The 23,242-nt window shown below is 40.3% G+C and overlaps 1 protein-coding gene across 4 annotated transcripts; it reads right to left on the reverse strand.

Moving 5' to 3' along the window:
• Positions 1-5,504: 5,504 nt before the first annotated feature.
• MOSPD1 (motile sperm domain containing 1) lies at positions 5,505-19,959 on the reverse strand. 4 transcript variants are annotated; one of them, XM_035541476.2, is made up of 6 exons: positions 19,809-19,959; positions 14,424-14,681; positions 14,167-14,242; positions 10,688-10,914; positions 8,608-8,769; positions 5,505-6,178 (listed from the first exon to the last, which is right to left on the reverse strand). In XM_035541476.2, the coding sequence occupies exons 2-6, from the start codon at positions 14,575-14,577 to the stop codon at positions 6,147-6,149; spliced, it is 651 nt and encodes a 216-aa protein (XP_035397369.1). In that variant the 5' UTR covers positions 14,578-14,681; positions 19,809-19,959; the 3' UTR covers positions 5,505-6,146. The 4 variants fall into 4 exon arrangements, with proteins under 4 accessions (XP_035397369.1, XP_035397367.1, XP_035397368.1 ...); XM_035541474.2 differs by having other exon boundaries at positions 10,685-10,914; XM_035541475.2 differs by lacking the exon at positions 19,809-19,959 and adding an exon at positions 16,119-16,262 and having other exon boundaries at positions 10,685-10,914.
• Between the last annotated feature and the right edge of the window lie 3,283 nt (positions 19,960-23,242).

Raw genomic sequence — 23,242 nt, forward strand, 5'->3', positions numbered from 1 at the left:
AAGTACATAATCGACCCTTAACACACAGAGCAGCTCGTGCTGTCAGTATTACGTGCATTTTACTAATTTTCCATTTACTTGAGAACAATGAATGTTGGAGCTGTGCTTGCACTGTGACATGGTTACAGTAGTATTGCATACGATGTTTCTTAACCGATCTGAGTGTATTACAAGTGTTTTTGTCTTTGTCATCGTCTGAGAAATGCATCTTTCTCGTCTCTATGATGGTCCTATATATAGTGTATATGTGTAAGTATTATATATAAACTGGTTTTATTCCACTGTTCGTTCAGGACATCGAGCTGTTTCTCTCCAGGATTCTGCCATTCCTCCCTCTCGAAAGACACCCTTCTGCAGTCATGCTCGTGATCGGCATTTGATAGCTCTGTTTGAAAGCTGCCCCTGTAGGATTTGTTGGCACTTAAATTGGGTCTTGGGCCAATGTGTCTTCCTTGCTAACTCATAGGCGTTTGTCTTCTTTCCACCTTCTCCAGACTGACATAGTTGCCGAGGGAACACTGATAACCGTGCCAGTGCTCAGGGGAACTGTATTTTTGGAATGAGCACTTACTGCATTTAGCAGAGGGACAGATACTTCATGTTGGAAGAGTGATACAAACACCAGGAAAAATGAGCCTGTGCATCAGCCAGATTAATTTGCTAGGGTCTTCTCTGTGTTGTCAGCAAGCCAATTGATGCGAATACTCTACAGCTGTCCTCGGTGCTCCTGAAGATTAATATGAGAACTTAATCCCAAATTTGTCCTTTTTGCCTTTCTTCAGAAGACTTGTCTGTAAATGATTGCTAACCTGTACAAACGAAATGGATCTGCAAAGTCTTGCGTGTTCTTGTGAGGCCAGGATATTTTGTTTTAGGATGGTTGGGATTCTCATGTCAGCGTTGTATTTGTGAGTCCAGTCCTGCTTTTGTGAGGTTATTTGCTAGTGAAATAACTGAAGATAGGAATAACCACTGGAGCTCCGTCAGCTAGCTTTGAGCTGGGAAGCAGCTTGTACGTTTCGTAGCAGTAGTCACTTAATGTTGTTCACTTTATGTTGTTGTGTGCTTGCATATGTTGCAGTTGTAACTTGTTTGCTTAAAATAGGCTCAGGAGGCATAATTAGAACGTGTGAGCTCTTTGTACCCTGTTTTAAGCAACCTTTCCCATCACCAACTGGCAGATGGAGTTTTAGTTGATCCCTCTTCTCATAAGCACAGAGCTAAAATATTTGTAAATGTAACTGAATGTTTACAGCTACAGTACCATAATTATCAACCTTATCAATCCACAGAGGAGCACTTGGATTGCAGGAATCCTTTATAACAACTACATGCAAAAAAAATTGTCACCTCACATTTTCTTGTGTGGTGTCTGTTTCCAGATTTTCTTTTAACCTGTAACAGTACGGTCTTCCCCTTTCTTTGCACTTGGTATGCGGATTTTGAAAATGAGCATCCTCGTTTGGTCTCAGCGTCCCTGTGATGAACTCGGGCCCAGGCAAGAGGCAGGCAGGGGCTTGGTCAGGGAGATGCTGTTCCTCTGTCACAGCGGGCTCCAAGCACACAGATACCCTACAGCCGTGACCCAGACCCCACGCTCATGCTGGAAGGGGGAGATTGCTTTCCATTTTGGGGTTCTATGGTAGAAGCGTGAGAGAAATAAATAAGCTAAAGGAGAATAACCTTGTTTAACTTTTTGTAGTTATTTTAAGTGGAAACATGGATTTAAGTTCCACTACAAGCTCCTGGTTCTTTATTCCGTGTCTCTGACATGCAATTTATCGGTCATTTTAGTTCCTTCTTAGTGTCTCGTGATGTGCTAGGATCAGGATGACCGCAATTACATGTGTTTGAATTTATATCCCACCACACAGGTATTAAAGGGAACCTGTTACTCAGGTGGGCCACCTTATTAGCTTTTTCTTCGTAGGGAGCTCGGCCGTCACTTTGATTGCGCTACTGTAAGCGTGGTTGTGCTCTTGCTTAAAATACTCTTGCTTATTTACTTTCTGCTACTTCAAAGACCAGAATGCATTACTTTGTCTGCATGTAATTCCCCAATTTATTGTCAGTGTGGTTATAGAGCTTTGTAAATTTTCAAGAGCTGGTACACACTAGCTACAGTTTATCATATAAAGTAAACAGCTAGTTAGCTTACAGCAGTGAGCTCCTGCAGTTGTGTTCTATAGAAGACAAAAATAGACCAAAAAGCGAGTGTATCCCCTTACTTGGCTTTAGTTGTTACACTGTGCTGCCTCCCTGCCTGTGTTCCTACCGCCATTACTTGTTTTTTGAGGACACACAGATTCTCTAGGCTCCTTTCAGTTATATGTTCAGTATCTTTAAAGGGCTCTTGCTAGACTGTGTGACAGTGGTTTCCGAATCCTCACTAGCTGATGTGGAGCAGTACTATGCAAGTGATATGCTGCTGGCAATGACATTCCTTATTTTCCTTCAGTGGTTTGTCTTAATTTGTATTACGGCCCGTTCCCTTAGTACTTCTGGTATTTTTGGCCAGGAGAGACCTCACAGAAGTTCGGAGGAAAAAGCACGACTTGCTCTGACCGAGACTCAACCTTGCTCCTGGCAGAGAGGATGATTAAAGCTTTTAAGACCTACACAGCTTGGTCCCTGAATTTTGAGGTTGCCCCAGATCACCACAGAACACATGAAATGTGTCACTTGGCACCTGATAACTTTGTCCCGTAAACAAAGTATTCTAGGATTGGGTCTACCGGCCCTGACAGGTTCCCATCTGTAGCGTCCCTACCAGTGGGATGGATTGCCAGTGCACATCAGAAGGAGAAGGTGTTGGGTGATTAAGTGTGAGATTCATACAGCTGACAAAGGAAACAGGTGATGGAACTTGGCATTTATAAGGAAAGCCAGGCATGTTCGGTATACATTGAAAAACAAGCACTGACATACGGTGACTTATCGCCAAACCTACTTGGCAGCCTCTCCCTAGTTGAGGCTTGTTGGTTATCAGATACTTGCTACATATGAACATAAAATGAAATAATATACAGCTGACTGGAAATTCTTAACTAGCTGATTCCAGAAAGAATTTATTTGCTTTGCTGTTGAAAGCACACTTGTATGCATGGACTTCTCTGTGAGCTGCCACAAATACCACCGTTAAGCTGTTAAAATAAGAGCAGGAACTGTTACCACCCGATACCATGTTTGGTTATGTTCCTCAGGCATGTTTTGAGAAATACGGCCACTGTCTGTTCTCAGGTGCTTCCCACAGAAGGTTGCTTGACCCATTCTCCAGTCTCAGGGGGCACCCATCAGCTGTGCTCCCTGGTGGAACGAACTGGGTGTCTGAAAGCCCCGTCTGTCCCTGGAACTCTGAATCAGTTATACTGGGTCAACTGTAGTTTTAAGCGTTCTGTGATTGACTTCCTCAGAGCAAAAAGGGAAATCTAAGCATTTTCTGATCCAGACGAGTGCAAACACCTAGAGAAGATCATGTACCAAGCCTGTAGCTACTGGGAGTGACACTGCTGAAAACGATCTTAACAGCACTCTCATTTCCTGCATGCCAGCATTGCTTGTTTGGGGTATCAGTGCCATAGCAAGTCCTGGGTAAACAAGATGATTGTTTCTGCTGGATGATCTTAAGGCACTCCTGTCTGCTCAAAATACTTTTTCAAGGAAATGACTGTTTTGTTTGTCTTTAAGAGTCAGGAATGGGAAATGACGCGAACACTTAACTATTTTTCCCGGTGTCCTAAGAGGAAGCATATTCACTGTCTCAGGTCTTATTTCCAAAGGCATTCTGTGTTTTCAACAACCTTATTAAATAAGCCTCAAGGTACCAGAGGTACGTGTGCATATATATGTATGTATAGGCATCAGAAAACGTTACAAACCTTGTTTATCCTTGTATAGCCACATAGTAAAAACTTCCTAGTGTCTCCCTGTGACTACGCTGTTACATGAGTTGCTCCATTCCTCCACCATTGTGAACTGAAGCTGTTCTCAGGTCTTGTTTTTCCAGTGCTGGAATAAATTTGTGATTCGGCAGTGCTCTGTAATCTCTCTGAAACAGAAAAGACAAATTCACACTTTTTCACGCTCACGCTGCCCAAGCACCAGTTTTAGCTACAGCTGCTAAGTTACACCGTGCATTTAATTTTTATCTGTGTGTTGCTCCTTGCTTGACCTTGAAAAAGAAATGTTCCACTGTTTTAGTTTTTTTTAGTTGCTGATAACTCTTTGTTACTGATTTCTTTGGTCAAGGTGGTTTTTTTTTTTTTGAAACCAATCGCTTCTCTTTAACTTCCTTGAAAAAGCACACTGGCAATACAGGTCTCCGTTGTCCTGTGGTCTCACTTTTGAAGTCCCGTGTGTGCACTGTCCAGGAGTGAGAATGCTGCTGGTGTCGAGACGCGGTTATGACGACTCTGGGATTCTGGGTGGGGGGGTTTCTCTCTTCTGTACTTCTGCACGTGCTTGACAAGCGCTGGCCTGCGACTGGCACTTCAGGGACATGGGAAAAAGGCATTTAGGACTCTGGCTGAATTGAGTCCTGCTCCTGTTGCCCACAGACAAACGTACATGTATTAATACATTACAGCCAGGCTAGTAAGTCAGTTTTATCTCCCTAAAATCTGTTCAGGAAGAGGCGGCTAAACCACCTCATGAAACTCAGAATTAACAGTGTAGATACTTAAGAACAAAAGCAAAACTACAAGAAGGCAGCTCTATAGTGGCAGGAAAACACTTTGACCCAAACAAGATCTGTGTTTGTAACTGGAAGAGAGCATTGTCTGTAGCATGGACCCTGGAACACCGAGTTCTCAAACCAGTTAATAACACTTTTTTTTTCTGAAATGTTAATGTTTGACTGTCTCTTTATCATCTGATGCCGATAGATGACACAACCCCAGTTCTTCTGGGAATCAAGTTAAAGTAACATTTTTATTGCCCTTTAAAGACTTAGTGCATTATATGTAAGAAAAAAATAGTGATAAATAATAATAATAATAAAGTTTAAACTAAGCAGTCATGTGCATGGTTTCTTTGTGCTTCCATGCATAAACAGAGAAGTGACACACAACACCCAGACAGTGGGAAGGCTTAATTTCAAAAACGTTTTTTTTTATAGACTTATGAAGATTTGTGTGTATGAGCCAAATACAGCAATAATGGGTCCTCAGTAGGAGTCAGATTTGTAGAAATAAGATTTTAAAACTAAACAGCTCTACAATGAAATGTTAAATGAAGGGAAATACTTGTTACATGAACCCGAACTGTTCGCTTAGAATATAAAACTTAACTTTGAGCAGGAGTTCCTGCTACAAAAGCCATCTACTGCCTTAGCTGTAAGGGATGGTGGTGGAAAAGTGTGGACAAATGCCTTCGCTGCTATACTTAGTTTGGTCTCTAAAGCAGAAAAGAATGCTGAGTTTTGTAGTAGTGTGCAGGGTCCGTTTAACTTCTGTTACTGCCACTTAGTGCACATGTCGCACGCATCCCTAAGAAATGAAAGGATCTGATTACAGAACTTGTTTTTATTGTCTACAATTGTGATACAAGACAGTTGTTGAAGAAATTATTTCCCCAGGTATGAAAATGAGCACTCAGTGATATATTTGTAATGATGAAGTAAGGAATTTGAGAATTACTTCTTCACCTAAATTTAATGGTTTATTTCATAGTTTCACTGATGAATCTTTTCATTTTCTTCAATGATTAGCCATGACTCTCACCCTTCTTCTGGTATGTATACAGAAGTGTTAGGCACCAGCCTCAGCATGTACAACCACAAACCAAATAAATGTTTTACATAAGACAGTTTGCTTTTATAGTGATCACACACTAATGTGAACATAGACTAAAAATAACAAATGTTGCTTTAATAAGGATTTTTTACAGTAGGTGTAAATATAAAAGTTTTTCAAATTATTTTCACAGGTATCACTGAACATTTCATAGCTGTCTGTTACAGAAGCACCTAAAAGTGCTTTGAGTCTTTCATTTATTATACATAGTTAAAATATATTACACTTCTGAAGGTATCTTAAATCACTGAACGGTTTTGCTAGCATCTTGATGAGCCAAATGGGAATAAAAGGCAGTCCACATTCATGATGTGAATATACAGTAAGGTGTTTGACATCCTATTAAGTCATTGCTCATGTTCTCAAAATAACCATGGTGATGAGACCTGAAAGACAAGAATTAAGAACTAGACATTTTAATTTCACTGAATAAAACATTCAAAATAGAGATAAGACAGTTATCCTGTCACTGGCCAAGAAAAAAAAAGGGTAAAAATGCATATGTGCAAGCAGAATGAATTTATATACATCCATCGCTTAAATACCAGAAGTGTTGCTCCAAATTTTGATGTAGATAAAAATTAGTGTATAAACTTACACTCAAGCGTTATCTAATAACTAAACTTCAAAGAAGGTATAACCACTCCAAACAATTATCAAACTCACAGCTGGAAATCTTAATACTGAGATTTTGACTTGGCTAAGTATAACACTAGCACACAAACCCCCAGTTTTGATGTGGGCTAGCTAGGGGTAGTGTAATTTAAATGCCGAATCATCAGTAAGACAGATTAGCTGAAAGCTCCAAGCCATTTTTTATTCTGCTCTGTGGACAGTAACATCGTTGCCTAAAACTAGTCTTTGATCAGTCTGCATAGGGAGCTTTCTGCAGACTTTGTTGTGACCTTTAAAAGGAGAAGGAAAAGAGGAATTGCTCTGACGGAGCTAAAAAAATAAAAAGCAGCAGCAGAAGCTCCAGGGATGAGAGCAAAAAAATACAGGGTTAATAAACTACTCACGCCACACTGAAGAGTTCACTTTAATTACATGCTGATACAGGGGAAAAAAGTACAAGTCTGCAAGTTCTTATCCATAAGTTTATATAGTACAAGGTAAAGAGGCATATGGAAAAACATTAGGGCTCCTGGAATCCCACCCTCATGTAACATCAAAATAGTAATTCATCAGTTCCTAGGCCATCTTATTTTCTTTCAGGCTTGGAAGATGTTAGTATAATAGCTCTTCACAGCAGAGATCTTAGCTAAAGTCTAGAGATCTGACTACAGACAAAGCAATTGCTGAGAGTATTTTGTTATCCTGCCACTACATACTGATTTAACTTTATAAAGACATTAAAGATAAAAGTATGATAGAACAGAGCTGTAACACTGCCTTCCATTAGATAAGCATTTTATCCATTAAAGAGGAACTATAGTTCAGCTGTTTGTTAAGGTCTGCACTACCTTCGGCAATCACTACCACCAGTACTGCTGCAGGCCCTAATTTGGATTATCTGAATCACTGCCGAAGTAACAGGCTTCTGGAAGGTGCTACAGGACAGCCCGTACCATGTGTGTATGCATTTTCAGGAAAGAAAGGGTTTAACTCATTTCTGTAAAGCAAATTCTCAAATGTCACATGGCCCAGTTGTCACGGCATAAACCTCCTTTTTCAATTAAATGCTAAACAATCCAATTGTACTTCATTGTGGAAGAAAGTAGTTTCATCTTCTTAAGGGCAATCGACTTGTGTTCTAGATGAGCAAGTGTGCTATACACAACGCTTCCTGAGTATTAAGAGCACTGCTACCGAAGGATCAAGATGCACAGGGACTTCATAATGCATCTATAAGCAGGTAAGTTGTTGCAAATGGTTTAATGCTATAGTTAGCAACAGCAGAAATTGGAATGTTTTTTCAAAGCTAGAGGTAAAAATAAAGCAAGGATTACTGCAAGATCCTAATCTGAAAATACATTACCATCAGCTCAGATAGCGATGTAGGCTTCTGGTTAGCAACGGGTGAGTTTTAAAACCTTTTCAGTAGACTGACTCTCAGAAGTCAGTCATTAAACTGAGTGTGCGCATTAACCACCACGAATTTGCATCATTTCTCATCACTACCTCACCTCTAGCTACCAGTTTGAAGCTGCCTAGCTCCTTTCCTTTAAATCCTCATTTCTGCCACGTAGTGGGACAGGAGAACTGAGCTTAGTGTGACTGCTCTTCAAATCTGAAATAGTTATAGAAAAAGTCAAATTAAATGTGCAACTTATCTATGCTTGCTAATTTAGGAGGAAGTTAGCGATCTGGAAGAGCTGTGGATGGCAGTGATCTCCTAGCAAGTGTTTACAACAATTTATTTCTAAACATTTTAACTGCTTATCAAGAGGGTAGTGAATGGAGCCTTTCAGAACAGCTCATCTGAGTTGGAGAGAGAAATAAAATCAGAAGAGTTCTAGGTTCTGCAGTAGAGTAACTATTTCAATACCAGAGAAAGAAACAACAGCACATTCCATTCAATTTTGTTGGCAGATGATTATAGGTATTAGTAATTTGGCCAGTCACCAAATGAAGGTAAACTCAGCATGTAGGGGCCTGTATAATATTGAGTAAAATCTGGTCTAAAATAGTTACAATTACCACTTTCCCCTGATATCACTATGGCTGTAACTTAAAATATAAGTGGGGATGCAACAGAAAACGGATGCGGTGCTTTGTCTCCATTAAGTTTCCTGAAGCCACTGACAAACACAGGAGAAGTTTCTCGAATCACAGAAGTTGCAATAAAATACTTAACAAAATCCAAAATACTCACCTAAAACATAAGCAGCAACTAACTTTTGATTCACACTTAAATGGAGGTAGAGAGGCACCAGGGATTCCATTTCCCCCAATGTAGGTAGCATTAGTGCTGCAATACACACTATTCCCAGGAAGACTGTTAGTAAACTAGGTCCCGACGAGGCAGTTCTGTTTTCTGAAACACAAAATAGTACCGCTGGGTTACACCCAGTGTAAGTGTTAAATATTCTGCAGAAGTGTTTGCAGTACATCAGAGCTGCACTATCTCAAAATTTTCTTTTTCCCTCTGGAGTTTGGAGGGGATGGAAAACAACTCTTAAACCCACTTTCCTATGCCTTCTGCATTTTGCAGTGAAGAAGGCTGCTCCGCGTTCCAAAGCTGATGCTGGAACTTGTTTTCACATGACTTTCCAAACCCCTCCCTTCTGGAGGAACAGAGCCTGCCAGGCTCAGTAGCTATATATACACACACACTCATGACAGTTAGATGTTTCAGCAATGCTGGAGGTTTCACCATGCATCCTGACTCCTGACACTGATACGTTCCCTCAGCGATTAATAGTCAATTGGGAAAGAACACCTAGAGGAGGTGCACAGGCAGATAACTCTGCTTACACCTCCAGAACAAAACTTGGCTCCAGCAAGATCACAAACTGTTCGGCCAGAGGAGTTTCTCTTATTTCTTTTAGAGGAGGATTCAAGGGCTGCACCTGCCAGAACAAGCTTATGTGCCACAGATGAGCAGCATTTCAAAGTTGCTGTAGAAACAGAGAGTGAACTGCCATGGCAGTCTAATATCACTTGAACAAGGAAATGCAAACTATAGACTAAATTGTCCTTCGCGCTCTTTACTGTGCGGCAGATTAATAGCTGGAAGCTACTCAAAGACACACTGTATCGTTGTTTTTTTAAAGAGCTGTTAATGTGTTAGTTGAATATTTCTAACCAAATTGTTCAGACCCATTAGAAATTAGCAAGTGTTTTATCAAAGTTTTCTATCCTCACAGTGACTAGCAGTATGTGTCCCATTTTAATTCTACTGATCTATTATTTCTAGGTTGCAGGTTATATGCAAAGACTCTACTTGCTCTGTTTATTATTTTTCTGTAAGCAAGCAATATAATTTAGCTAACAATGTTTTAAAGCAGTGAAATAGCATTTGGATTAAGACCAGTATCAGATTGTTCAGGATGGTTAAAACCCTCTGTACTGGAACAACTGTCATAGTAACATTTTGTTCTGTGAGCCCTGAGAACTTGTAGGTTTAGTTTAACCACGTATCCTCCTACTATCCATCTTGAGGATTTTTTTAGTGTAAGGTATTTCACCAGCCAACAAACTATGTATAAATGCTGAAACTGTTTTATAACAGGAGGAACATTCTCAAGCAAGTTAATCCATTTTCTGGAAATTATTTTTGTTCTTGTCATGAAAAAGAAAGCAGCAACAAGATTACACCATAAATCAGTAGACTGTCAAGTCAAGAATCCAATCAGATTCATTTCCAGTAAAAATTTTTCTCTCTCTTCTCCCTACTACTTCGATTTAGCGTTTTGGTCCAGGCTTTGCCCAAGACTGTTGATTTACTTCCTCATATACAAAATGAGGCATTCCCAGCTAGCAATTTTGATTTTTTGTACTTTTCAGACAAAGGAGACAGCACAAAACAAGGAGCACTTTAGAAGATGTTTTGGCAGTATTTCCTGCTCATCAGGAAATGGAGGATTAAGGGTTTGGAACAAAATCAGAAGGGGCAAGTGTTCTGAAAGAGACCAAGGAAAAAAGTAACTGATCCTTTTGCAGATAAATTCCCACTGGCAGTAACAGAACTGCTGCACCAGAAAAATATAGAGGGTACTCTCCAAGGTACAATAACGAAACTCGGGGCAGAAAAAAGTCATGATTAATCAAGACAGCACAAGCAGTACTGCCATAGTTTGGTTCTTGAGTGCTATCGTCCCTCAGTGATTAATTCTTTATTTATTTGTAAGACTGATTTTTTTTTTTGAAGTTTATTTTCATCTAGTCTTTCTAGTCACTTGAGCTATTCCAAATTGACTCAGAGGACAGGAGGGGTAAAAGATTTCAACTACCTGGTTGACACAAAGTCTGCTCAAAAAAGACACTTTCAGCCAGGTGTTCTTTTATTCGCTTTTCCTCCTCTTCCTTTTGTTGTGGTGGTTCCTTTGCAGATGGAAGTAGAGTAGCAATAATCTCCTTCCTCCCTAGTGCTTTCCTCTGGCTCTGCTCAGACACTTGCAGACGAAATTTATCTATCACACCGTAGTGAGCAGCCCGAACATCTCTGTGACGAATCACACTGCAGAGGAAAACAACGTTTTCAAACAGAGGAACTAGTTTGTCTAGTCTATGTCTCCTGTGGAATTACGTCCTACAATCCCAACATTTCCCCTTTCTCCCCCGCCCCCCAGTTCAGATCCCCATTCCATCCTCCAGCACACAATGTTCTTGAAGATTTGGTCTTGCCTTCTCTCTCCCCTCCCTACATTCATTGCGCTATGACAGGGTATTCTGGTTCCTAAACAGATGCTGCAATTGGCTAGCCAAAAAGAGTAGTTAATTCTTTATCTAAGAACACACCTTTGCCTCAATCTGGCACCTATCTGCCAATCTTCATGAAACATTCATTATTTGAAAGATGCTTCCTCTTTTAGCAGAACTGTTTGATGCTGGCAAGTGATTTCTAGAAGGTATAAGGGGAGCTGGGGCAGACAACGAAGAAAAGAAAAGTAGGACTGCTGAACCCTTGGACAGACAAGGTGATGGCAAAAGTCTAGCTTTTTGAGCAAAGCAGGCTTGAAGCTTTAAAATTATACTTTCCCAGATGCTACACTCATTGTCTCTGTGGATGAGAGTCAGCTAGCTGTAAAGGGATTTTCAAAATCAGAAAGCCACTGATTTAGAGCATCTAACTGCAGTCAGAATTACAGCTATGTATCTACATAAACTTTTCTCACCTGTGTTTCAGTAAGCATGTTTGGATACAGAGACAGACAGTAGAGCTGTTAGAGCCTTGTTCATCAATCTAGTAGCTACCTTGCGAATATTTTGCAGCACTGAAATGCCGTAGATACTTCACTAGCTAGCAAGAGCTAGGCCAGGTTTACCTACCCAAGCTGCAATCACAACATAGACTGCAGTGCAGGCACACACTGAGTCATACCTGGAGTCTGTGTTTTCCTTTAGCAACTTTTATACTGTCCGGCAACCACTCTGAACCTGTTTTGAACAGGTTGACCAAGATGGCTTCGATAGTAAGGCAGGCTGGTAGTTGTTAATTGCTTCTAGTTTTACATTATTTCATGGGAAAAAAATCATGCAGGGCCTATAAAAGGCAGTTTTAAAATAACACTGATCAAAGTCAACACAGAACTCTGCACACTGTTCTGCTCACCTGCCTCCTCTCTGCATTTATGATTCATTATGAAAATCCATATTTAGCACTAAAAAACTAGAACATGCAAGTTTTTAAGTCGTATCAGCTCTTAAGGGTTAATACAGATTTTAAGTGTTTTTCCAAAGTGGAGGACCTTTTTTTTTTTTTTTTTTTTTTTTGGTGAAAGGCTATTCTAAATTTCTAAGATAATAATAGCTAACCTGGAAAAAATACCTATTTGTAAGTGATGTGACTTCAAGAAGGTTGCCATCTCCTGAGGGGAAAAAGTGATTTTCTCCTTAGTAATATAGGATAGTGCTCTTAAAATTGTTTCAAAAAAATCTCTGTGATAACATACGCGATTAAAATGCTGCAAAAAATAGATTCTTGTTTCAGACTTAAGTTAAAGGAGTTGTATCACCTGAAGCGATCTACGATCACAGAGAAAGTGCTAATGCTTGATATCTGGTTTGAACAGTCTATTTAACAAGGAAACAGAAACTACGTCATCCTAAGCTAGAAAGGTACGGGAATGTTTGCGGTATTACATCACTTCAGAAGCTAAAAGTGTGCTTATGACAGGCTTTCAGGAAGCTGAGTGTTGGCTGGGCAACTGCCTTCACTGAAACAAAAAGGCTTTTTCCCCTGATAATCCTAATTCATCCAACTCTGAGCATATCACAACAGCAGATTCAGCTCCATTTCTTTGAGACTTCCTTCTTAATTTTTTCTCTCCTCTTAGTATCATAGTACCAATTAACCTAAACAGAATCTTTATGTAACACTGTGCTATGAGAACATGCATCTGCTGCCAAGCAAAGAGATGTTTTCTGCAGACCCTTATAAACAGATACATTCTCCTGTTTCTTTTTAGAGACCATTGCATAATTGGAAGCTCTGTAGAATATCTGTTTATCTGGCAAATGGCCATACTTACATAGTACTGCTCATATCTTGGAAGTAAACACTGCCCTTAGACAACAACCAACGGAATGAGATGGGTTTCCTGCCACACAAAAACTCCCTTGGAAACATGGATACACCTTATTTTTCTTTATTTAATAGAAGACATTTAAGATGATCAAATGTCATCAAGATTGTGTGTCTACTAAAGACTAGAGTAGTTTACAGACAGACACGTTGGTATATTAACTTTGTTCCATTTTTAGGATTCTTGCCCCTGCCCATTTAAACTTTTTAGTTCCATATTTTAAATACCCTTTCTATTTGGTGAGTCCTTGGAATTTTCCAAAACACACCTAAGGAAACCAGCCTACAGGAAAGAGCCATTCCCCAAGCACATTATTATTTATTTGACAAAAGACAAATCATTCAATAGCGGGGTTTTTGTTTATGGACATTAATTGACCAGAGGTTCCTGGTGTTTTACAGTTGACAAATTTCTAGTCAGAAAGCTCAGTCTACTCTTTCAGGCATGTCATCCTTTCTTCAGCTGTACCTGTACATCAGCACAGAAATAACATGGCAAACAGATGATGAAAGAAGTTGGGCTATTCTAGCTTATATAACTACTGCTTCCTCCACTTTGAATTATAGCAGCCTACAGGCCCTACACAATATTGTGGTAACTTAGCCAGGGTTCATCTTCCCTCTGTTACTGGGTTGGGACCTGAATGGAGAAGCAAGTAAAGGGGAGGGAAGAGGAGAACAGAGGAAGAAAGAACAAGAGAGGTGGTCAGGGTGAAAGGTAGGTGAAAGTACCTTTATTAAATATGTCCCAGGAAAGTGTGTTCAGTAGAACTTCATACATTTTCATTTTGCAAATCTGCAAACAAATATTTCTCACAAAGAAATCCCAACCCTGGGGGTCTTGGTCTTCTTGTTAGAAGTAACACAAAAGTACTCACAGGAGGCTCGTATTACTCTCACTGATGGTTTAAACAGTATACTACAGGATGCATTTACTAGCATTTTATTTATGCTTAAAGAGAAAATTAAAGAAGGGAGTATCTGCAAATTGTTACTTCTGTCCTACGGTAACAGGATAGCAAAGATGGGGTGGCCAAAAGAATACAAGAGATTAGGAAAACATAGTATTTATAGAATTTAATTTATACTAGGCATGCTGTCACTTACTACCTCTTAAAATAATAAAAGAAATTAAGGTAATCAAATATCCTACTATTAGGAAAAACCAAAAACACTTTTACTTACATATCAACACAGCACTGAGGCTTCACTGTACCAGCAGCATCAGCCACCACATATTTATTTGGACTTGTACAAAGAACTGCAAAGAAAAGAACAGTAGTGGTAACAAGTCATGAATTATTACCTCATTAATTTCATCAACAGATATATGTAAAGACACAAGTTTGGTTTTGCCACAAATATAATGTTACATGAATTAAAACTGGACTTTTCAAGATCACCAACTAATCCTTAAGTAGAACTTAACCTAAGAAACCCACCTTTGAATTTTAAGGCAAACTCATAGGGGTTATATAGAGTCAACACCTGCTTGTGTGTTGACTGGTCATCTGCATAAAATATAAGTTCTGTAGGAAAAACAAAAACAGGAAGATTTCCTTCCACTAACTCTGGTTGTCTTCTTTGTTGCTGCATTGGCACTGAATCCTCCTTGCTGCTTCTTGTGTTCTTATGATTTTTGTATCTTCGGGGACTTCAGTTTTTGAATCGTTTAAGAATTCCAAAGCATTTTGGCAATTCTGAAGGAAAAAAGGGAAAAAAAGGGAAAAGAAAACAAGATTATTTCCATGAATCTATACTAAACTGAGACAGACAACAAATGTGTAAAAATAAAAAACTTGATGCCTGGTTATGTATCTACCTGTACTTAAATTCTTTAAAAACATGGAAATATTAAAAAAAAAAAAAAAAGAATCAGATGTATATCTATTTAACAAACTGCTATAAAATAAACGGATAAGCACTTCTTCAGTGTATAACAGATTCTGGGGTCCCAGTCTATGACTAGGGTTGCTTATAATGGTCAAACATTTGCAACACAAACCAAACAACAAAAAAATAAATGCCGTTCTTGCCTTGGCTAACTAACAGTTGAGAAAAGAGCAGAAATGAGGAAACACAGAGGTGTAAGGCAGCAGCAGTCACCATTTGGGCAAGAATCTCACTGCAGTGGTGACCTACTCAGAACGTTCCTGGATGAGGCATAGCAACTTAGGTATCTGCTCGCATAGGCACTGAGGTATGTCAAACCCTACAGATTCAGAACAAAGGAATGGGGAACATCTTCATGCTTTGTTTAAGCTCAGGTCTTGTTATGCTTGCATGGTAGTTACTGGCAATGAACTGAAAAATAACTGGGATGATTAACACCAAACAGACTTCGGATTTACTACTGGGTTAAAAAACAAGAAATGTTTTCTACCACCACTGTCTCTAAACAAAGCATAACCACCATAATTCCGCTTCTACCATCCCCACAGTTTTGTTTTATTTTGAGTGGCATTCCAGAACTAAAACCAGAACCTATGACCTGATCAAGCAACAATCCCAAATGCAATTCATAAAATAAAATTAAGGCCAGATTCCTCAGCGTGCATGTCACTGACTTTACAAACTACAGACAAAACCAAGTGAAATAGCTACATATATATTTTCCGCAAGAATGTCACATTTTACTGTACCTCCTATAGATTAGTTACCTAACTAAAGGTGTCATTTGAGGCTTAACTTTATTCTACTGTAGAAAACATCAGAAGAACAAAGTTCCCACTGACTTATTAACTATAATTTCCACTTCCAATGAAGCTTTATAAAACATCCATTTAAACTGTTCTCCAGACTAATAATCTGATCTCGTTGCAACATAGCACATTTAGTTTTTGAGATTTCTAGCAGCGAATCGCCTTAGCATTAAGAACAAACAAAAAATAAATGCTTATTTGTCACATTGTAAATATCATGCTGTTCATGCTGCCAAACACCAGATACATGCTTCATACTTGAAACATGACACAAATTTAGTTGTTTACTAGAACATTACCTAGACTATTTTAGTAGTCCCTGTCGTATCTTCAGACTTACAGGTTGTGATTCTTATTCACAAACTAAGCTTCTCAATTTCTTTATTTTTTAAAATAACAACTCATCCTTGGAGAACTTAAATTTATGGTTCTTACTGGAAAGTCCTTCCCCCAGATCCAGCTTCTTTTCAGAGCAGAGGTTTATTTCCACTTCACTGAAACGCTACTAATAATATTCTGAAAACAAATCCCCAATGATAGTGTTCCAAGTTGATGTTCTGCTACCGTATTAAGAAGGGTCTAGAAAAAGAAATAGATCTGTAAGTAGCCATTTGAGTTCTACAGTGCTTTTGGAATTTTGGTAAATCTGTTTTGTTTCAGAAGAATTAACGAACTCTAAAATCACTTCGTGCAGCAATTGTAAGTATTATTTATTGAACAATTTTACGTACTGTTGCAAAGTGAGATTCACTGTTCCATTCAAATATATGACGACTATATGAAGATGTAACGTGAAAAAAGCTGCCAAATCATAGGCACACAAAATCATTTCTTCTTTCTCACAGGCAGAAGAAAAAAAAAATTTTAATGGAATTAGCTCCATGCAATATACAGTAAGCACATGGAAGAACCACTGGTTCTCATGCTGCATAAATGCTATATAACAGAAATATAGGCCATCTTCTGAAATTAACTTTTTTTTTTCCCTAACAAGTGTTTTAAACTACTGCACAACCAATATCAAACGACTACTAGATATTCTAACATGACTAGATTTAATCAAATACAGATGGTTATTTGTAATCATTAATGCAATTTTGATCTTTAGTGGGTTTGTTGTTTTTTTTTTTTTTTTTTTAGACATTGCACAGGTTTCATTCTGATTCCTGGTATTACACCACAACTCTAGTTTCTTCAGTTCAGCCAACAGCAAGAGTTCAGGTGTCCAAAACCCCACAAATCATGTTAGCGGAACAGTGGATCAGTAAGCCTACCAGCAGCCTTGTTTTTCTCACGTATCCATTGATAACACAGTGCACAAACCTCCCAGGAATCCACAAACTTGTAGGCTGAAAGCCACCAATCTTAAGAGAATATATCCCATTATTGCTTCCTTTTCTTATTTAGCTTGGCTGGACAAGAAGTCGCCACTCCAAACTGGCAGAAGTAAAACCTGGCAAACCCAGGTCTATGGTAGATACATTTGCTGACACAGCAGTGTCATTCAGGATATAAATTTCTAGGTTTCTAAGCAAGCAACAAACATCCTTTTTGAGAGAATTATTTTGGCTTAGAAGTCACCTTGCTGGGGTACCTCGCCAAGTAATGTCAGTAAAATATTCTTCCCAAAGACTGCATTATAACTTGTACAGACACTGCGGAGATTCGATGATTTAGTATTAGCAATAGCACATCTTTCACACAGCACTCATCAACAAGAAGCTGTAAAGATTTTTTTTACAGAGAATGTCTGTAACCAGAACTTCTTTACGTAGTTCAAACCCAAAGAAGCACTCCTCAAAAATGTCCAGAGTAAAGCTACACAGCTGGCTGCCTTTGGCACGCCAGCCAGTTCATTTAAAAGAAACTTGTCCATCACTGTTCTCGGGGTGCACTGCAAGCAGCAGATTCTTTTGTACAGTCAGTGGTCACCATAATTACTTCAGAACTTAAAGGGAAGCACAAACAATTCTTTACAAAACTGAGACCTGTGGTCTTAATCTGTGACCATCTGTGCACATGGACTTCTAGTACCACCAATGAAATTCCACGCAGCTGCAGTAATCTGTCAAATGCAATGCTCATTACTGGACAGGGGCTGAAGTGTAACACCTGAATAATGCCAGATTGCTTTCCAACACTCTTTGAAGCCCAGACAAACCGTTTCCACTGATATTTTCTTCAGCTCAGTAAGGATCTTTTCTCCCTTTTCCTCCCTGAAGTAAATATATACTGCTTGTGTCACAATAGCACAGATCTGCCAGCATTTCCTGTGAAATCCCTTTCTTCATAAATTTAACCTGACAGAAAAAAAAACCACCATGAAGTGAAACGTAACTTCTCTTTAGGTTCAGAAATAACACCAGCTCTGATTTGTTTTTATTTAACAAGTATCTGCTGAACAAATAAATGAAGTGGGGAATTTTTTTTTCCACTTTAACTTCCAACAGCGTCATCACCATGGCTTCCCAGTACATACGTACGTATACATACATATATATATGTGTATAGATAGTTATTTCTGTCAAATAACTTGACAGAATATCATCTGGTACACACTTTATTCAGAAGGTAACCTTTTTACAGTCAGTCTCCACATTCTCTTATTAAAAATGTGTAATTACAGTGTAATCTATGTTTGTTCTATCTCATAATCTACCCTCTGAATCCACACAAAAAGCCTTTCTACACTGCATAAACTCAATAAATTCATGACTGAGGTACGTATGCCTTTTGAGCACATATTTACAAAATAAGCCATGAAGTCTTCTTCAAAATTCCGCCCTATGCCAAGCAGAGCAATTATCTTACCTTTAAGCTACACGCAAATAGAGCATATGATCTGAAGCAGATCTATTAACATTTTGTTTCTCCAAAAGTTTTTGAAGGCCTCATAATACACTTACGCAATCCAATGTTTAAACTACCTGCAATTATTTGGGAGAGTCATCCAATGATTCGAGCACGGCCCCAGCAGTCAGGTCGGCTGGGTTCCATTATTGCTAGCTCCGTCACTGACTCTATGACCTTGAGCAGTTGGTTAACCTCACCTCAATTTGCTCATCTACGAAGGCACACATTCTGCAAAGTATTTAAGTAGGCGGATAGTCACATTCAAACCGGCAGAACCACTCTGAGACTCTGCAAGGCCTCGGATGAAGTACACTACTGTCCACCTCCTTACAGGGCGATGAGAAATGTAATTGGTAACTGTCTTCAGGATGCTGTAAAATGAAGTAGTCCCAGAGCGTTACCTATTAGAACGGATGACTACAACATGCATAAATCATGCTGATACTAACAGCAAAGCTCATTAGGTCTGCATTATTTTTTCCCTTTATTTTTTTTCAGATGCTGAAAAGGTGACAATGACATAAATGTTACTGCAGTATGGTCGTAGAGGCATGCGAAACCAGGGAAATCTGGACTAACAGCTGTGCACTGTTTCCGATCCATCCTATCAGAAGAATCCTATGGAAGACTTTCAAGGGCACATCTGCTCTACTCTGCATTTTATCCCTTTCAGGCTATGTTTAACGTACCAAACCGTTTCTTAAACATGTACTGTGTCCATTAGCGCTATGCGGTCGCTCTCCCTGTCTCAGACCACGTTCAAACACTCAGCTCACACGCCAGGACGCCAGGTTAGCTGAGGAAAACACTCCTTAAGGGCAGCACGGGAAGTAAGACAGCCCGCTTGGACTCCTGCGGCGCACCTACGGAAGGCAGAGAAACGAGGCCGGCTGCCCCCGCTCGCTTCACCCCCTTCGTTACCCGGCGAGGAGCAGCAGCGGTGCGGGCTCCGGCTGCGCTCTAACGGCCTCTCTCCGCAGCCGGCGCCCTGCCCTGCCCTGCCCTGACGGCGGCGATAAGCAGCCGGCCCCCGGCCGGCCCTGCTCGGCCCCAGCGACACCCCGGGGCACCTTCAGCCCAGCCCCGGCCCCGCCTCAGCCCCCGGCCCGGGGACGGCCCGGCCCGGCCCGGCCCGGCCGCCCCTCGCGGCCCTGCTGAGGGGAGCGGCGCGGCGGGGAGGCTCGGCCTGACGGGGCCGGGCAGGGGAAGGAAGAGGGTGGCTGGGGGGGGGGGGGTGCTCGCTCTCCCACATCGCCCCCGGCCCGCACTCACCCCTCGGGGCCGCTGGGTGCGGGCTCCTGGCGGCGCCCCCTTTGTCCGGCCCCCCCCGGCTGCTCCCGTCCCCGCCGGTAGCGTCGTCGCTATGGCTGCCGGGATGGGGCCGGGATGGCGGCCGCCTGTCTCCCGCCGCAGCCATCGCGAGACGGCGCCGCGCCTCGCCCCGCCCCGCCGCCATGGTCGGGGCACCGGCACGGCCCCGGGCTGGGCCTTCGGGGGCTGCCCGGCCCCTCGGGAGCACGCCTGGGGACGGGGTGCAGCCGGCCCGGATTTTCCCTCGTAGGGAAGGCTGTTATCTTAAAAACAATCCATTTCTCCTCATGACTTCTGCGGCCTGACGCCGTCCCCGAAGTGTCCCTCAGCCCTCCGGTGCCCTCACTGCTGCCTTATTCTGTCATGGGCTTTTAAGCACTGTATAACGCAAAAAATGCAGCCCTACACTCACCACATAAGATCGTTTCCAGCTGTAAGATTAACACCGCAATGTTTTTTTTTTTAATTATTATTATTTTTTAAGCCAGGTGAATAATTAAGATTTATATTGAGCCTTCCAGCCAGCAGGATTGCAAAACCTTTTTACCCATTACCAGACTTTACCCAGCAGTGAAACGAACACACGTCTACAGTGAAACAAACACAGCGGCCATTAGTATTTCACAATATCATCATGAAACAATCCAGGACAGGAAGTAACATATTTTTTGTCTATTTAAAATCATGGAAGATGCTTAACAAAGTTACTCATTTTGCAACTTAGCCAAGATGTGTGTGTTAGCACTGATCTTTTTCCAAATACTTCCCTCTGAAGGTCTTACCGTTGCTGGTAGCTCATGAGCAGTTTTAGTTTCACGGCTACAAATTACTCAATACTACAGTTAAAATATAGAGGAAATAGAAATCCTGTCAGAGTTTCTGAAAATCTGTGCAGTGAAAACTGGTAATTTGTTTGTTTCTTGACAAGTTTCAATTGGCTAATAGTTGTATTTCTGTATGTTTAGAAATAAACTGGAATTACTGTTTTCAAATGGACTTGCAGACTTGAGTCTTCAGGATACATTTAGAAAATTACAATGCTTTTACTGAGTATTAAAAGGGTGTTGCTGATTTTGGAAACCTGTCTCAGGAAAGGCTCCTAGTGTAGCAGACATAAACACGCTTCAGAGATATTCAAATCAATAATAAACAAAATGATCAAATTAGAAAAAAAAAAAACACACCATAATTTAAAATGGCTAGACTGAGAAGCACATTAGTTAGCCAAATTGATATTTTCCAGTTTGTCCAGCTCATTTACAAAGAAAGTTCAGAATCTGTAAGAGTACATTTAGATCTCCATTTGTAAGTTTCCTAGGACTCAGCTTTGGTTTCTTGCTTTTTTTATCTCACACATAAAATAATGTTCACATTTACTGACCACTTGTTGAAAATCAGGAATCACGCTGGACTCCTTTCTTTTCCACCCACCTACCACAGTGGTTTGTTTCTAGCTTATTTGGGTATTTTAAAAGCCCTGTGTTGACTCCAGTTAAATGTGGAAACTATTGTATATATCTGAGTAGCAGCCATGTTCTTCTGTCCTGGTTTCTTGTGCCTGATGCATCAGCACAAACTCCACATCATTGACAATTTTGCAATAAAGGGCCCTTGAGAGAGATTGTGCCCCATACTGGGCATTATTAAAGGGATGCATGTGCCATCACTATTTCACCAGCACTGACATATGCAAAAATGTTACAGAGCTGCTCGATAAACTCGCTGATGCTGAGCTTCTTGGCGTGGAGCATGCACAACGCCTGGATTGGTACAGTCCTGACGCTCTCCTTGCTGCCTTGCCAGCAACACCCAGTACTTCAGATGGATGAAAAAAATACTGAAAGGAGTATACAGCTGTGCCCATAGGCCATGTGCTGTGGTAGACTGCTCATCTGATATGTGAAAGATGGAGACTACTGCCATGCGTGGCAGTAACTAGAATTATGTCAGATGTGTGGGAAGTTCTCTTTATCATTAGGTTATTATTTATTTTGCTTTCTCCTCACATTACTTTATTTTGCCTGAATAATTATTTCTGGGATCAGAGGCAGGCTGAGGTTGCAGTCCTTGTGACAATGTTGGTAAGGTGGGGAAAAGAGAAGAAAAAAATGTGGATGAGGAGGAAATCAGAAATACAGATCCAAAGGCATAGAGACATAAGATGCAGTAGAGAATCTGCGACAAGCTTGTCAGGTCACTTCAAGCTTAATCTGAGGAGTAAAAAGATTCCATTTCTGTAGCTTATGTTTGGCCCTCTTAATTTTTTACCTACCGTGGAAACCACTGTGAGTTACCTAAAAACATTGGCTAGTCTTCCGTTACATAAAATATGGCCTACTTGCAGCCAGAAACCTGAGACTAGAGTCTGCAAATGCAGAACGCTCCTAAATGACTTCTGTGGAAGTGTTTTTGGTTGCTGTGGTGATTATCCATCTGTTTAAATACTTTATATGGGAGATTCTCAACTCATTTATCAAGGAGAAGATTTTCTACAGTTGTGAGAAACACAGCATTACGCCTGATTCCTGTAGTTTTCACACTTGTGTAGCAAAAACTCTACCTTATCTGTCATGACAGAAAGATAATTGTATTTACTGCTAGTCCGGTATGCCTGTAACACTGGCAAATGTGTTTCAGTGGTGCAGTTGGACAGGCTCACTGAATACAGTTTATGAGGGGGCCTCCTTTAATGAATTCTCAGTCTGAAGCAGTTACACAAAATAAATTGTATTTTTACAAAGTCTGATAGGAAAAGAACTGGTGTGCAGACAGGAGTGCAGCACATTTTATGTATCTTTGTCTTACCCATAGCTTGTAATACATTTAATTCTTAATAATTAATAGTTTTGTTTTGTTTTTAAAGGATCGTGCTTCCTCCAAGCAAACTGTAATACCTCTGTTTTTGAAATAATTGATATAATCCCTGTGAATTTTGTTTTTCTTGACAGTTGCCTTCGCCATGGCACAGCAGTGAAAATCCACTTCGCCTTTCAGATACCTCAGGAAATGAGGTGACGTATCTGTATTATTTCCATTCACACCCATGTTATGTTTTTATCTTGTCTTTCTGTAGAAAATGATATTTTTTTATAATTAATACCTGTTTATTAAAACAAACAAAACTTCATAAAAGATTTCTTCCTTTTAAAAGACTATCAAAGAAAGAAAATACTGCATTCAACCTACCACCTTAAAGCAGCGTACATGTTCTGATTTACAACAGAAGCAAGAATTGTTCAGCCTAACTGTCTAAGCAGTTCTCTTGCCTTTAATTCACCTATTAAAACTTGTGGTTTGTTTTTTGACTTGCTTCTGTGGCAACTTTTCAAATTTCCACCCCCCAGTGGCAGCATGTTGCATTCCCATTTTACGTCACTTGGGACTTCAACGTACTA

Source organism: Cygnus atratus, chromosome 13, assembly GCF_013377495.2.
Source record: "Cygnus atratus isolate AKBS03 ecotype Queensland, Australia chromosome 13, CAtr_DNAZoo_HiC_assembly, whole genome shotgun sequence".
In the NCBI taxonomy this organism is placed as follows: Eukaryota; Metazoa; Chordata; class Aves; order Anseriformes; family Anatidae; genus Cygnus; species Cygnus atratus.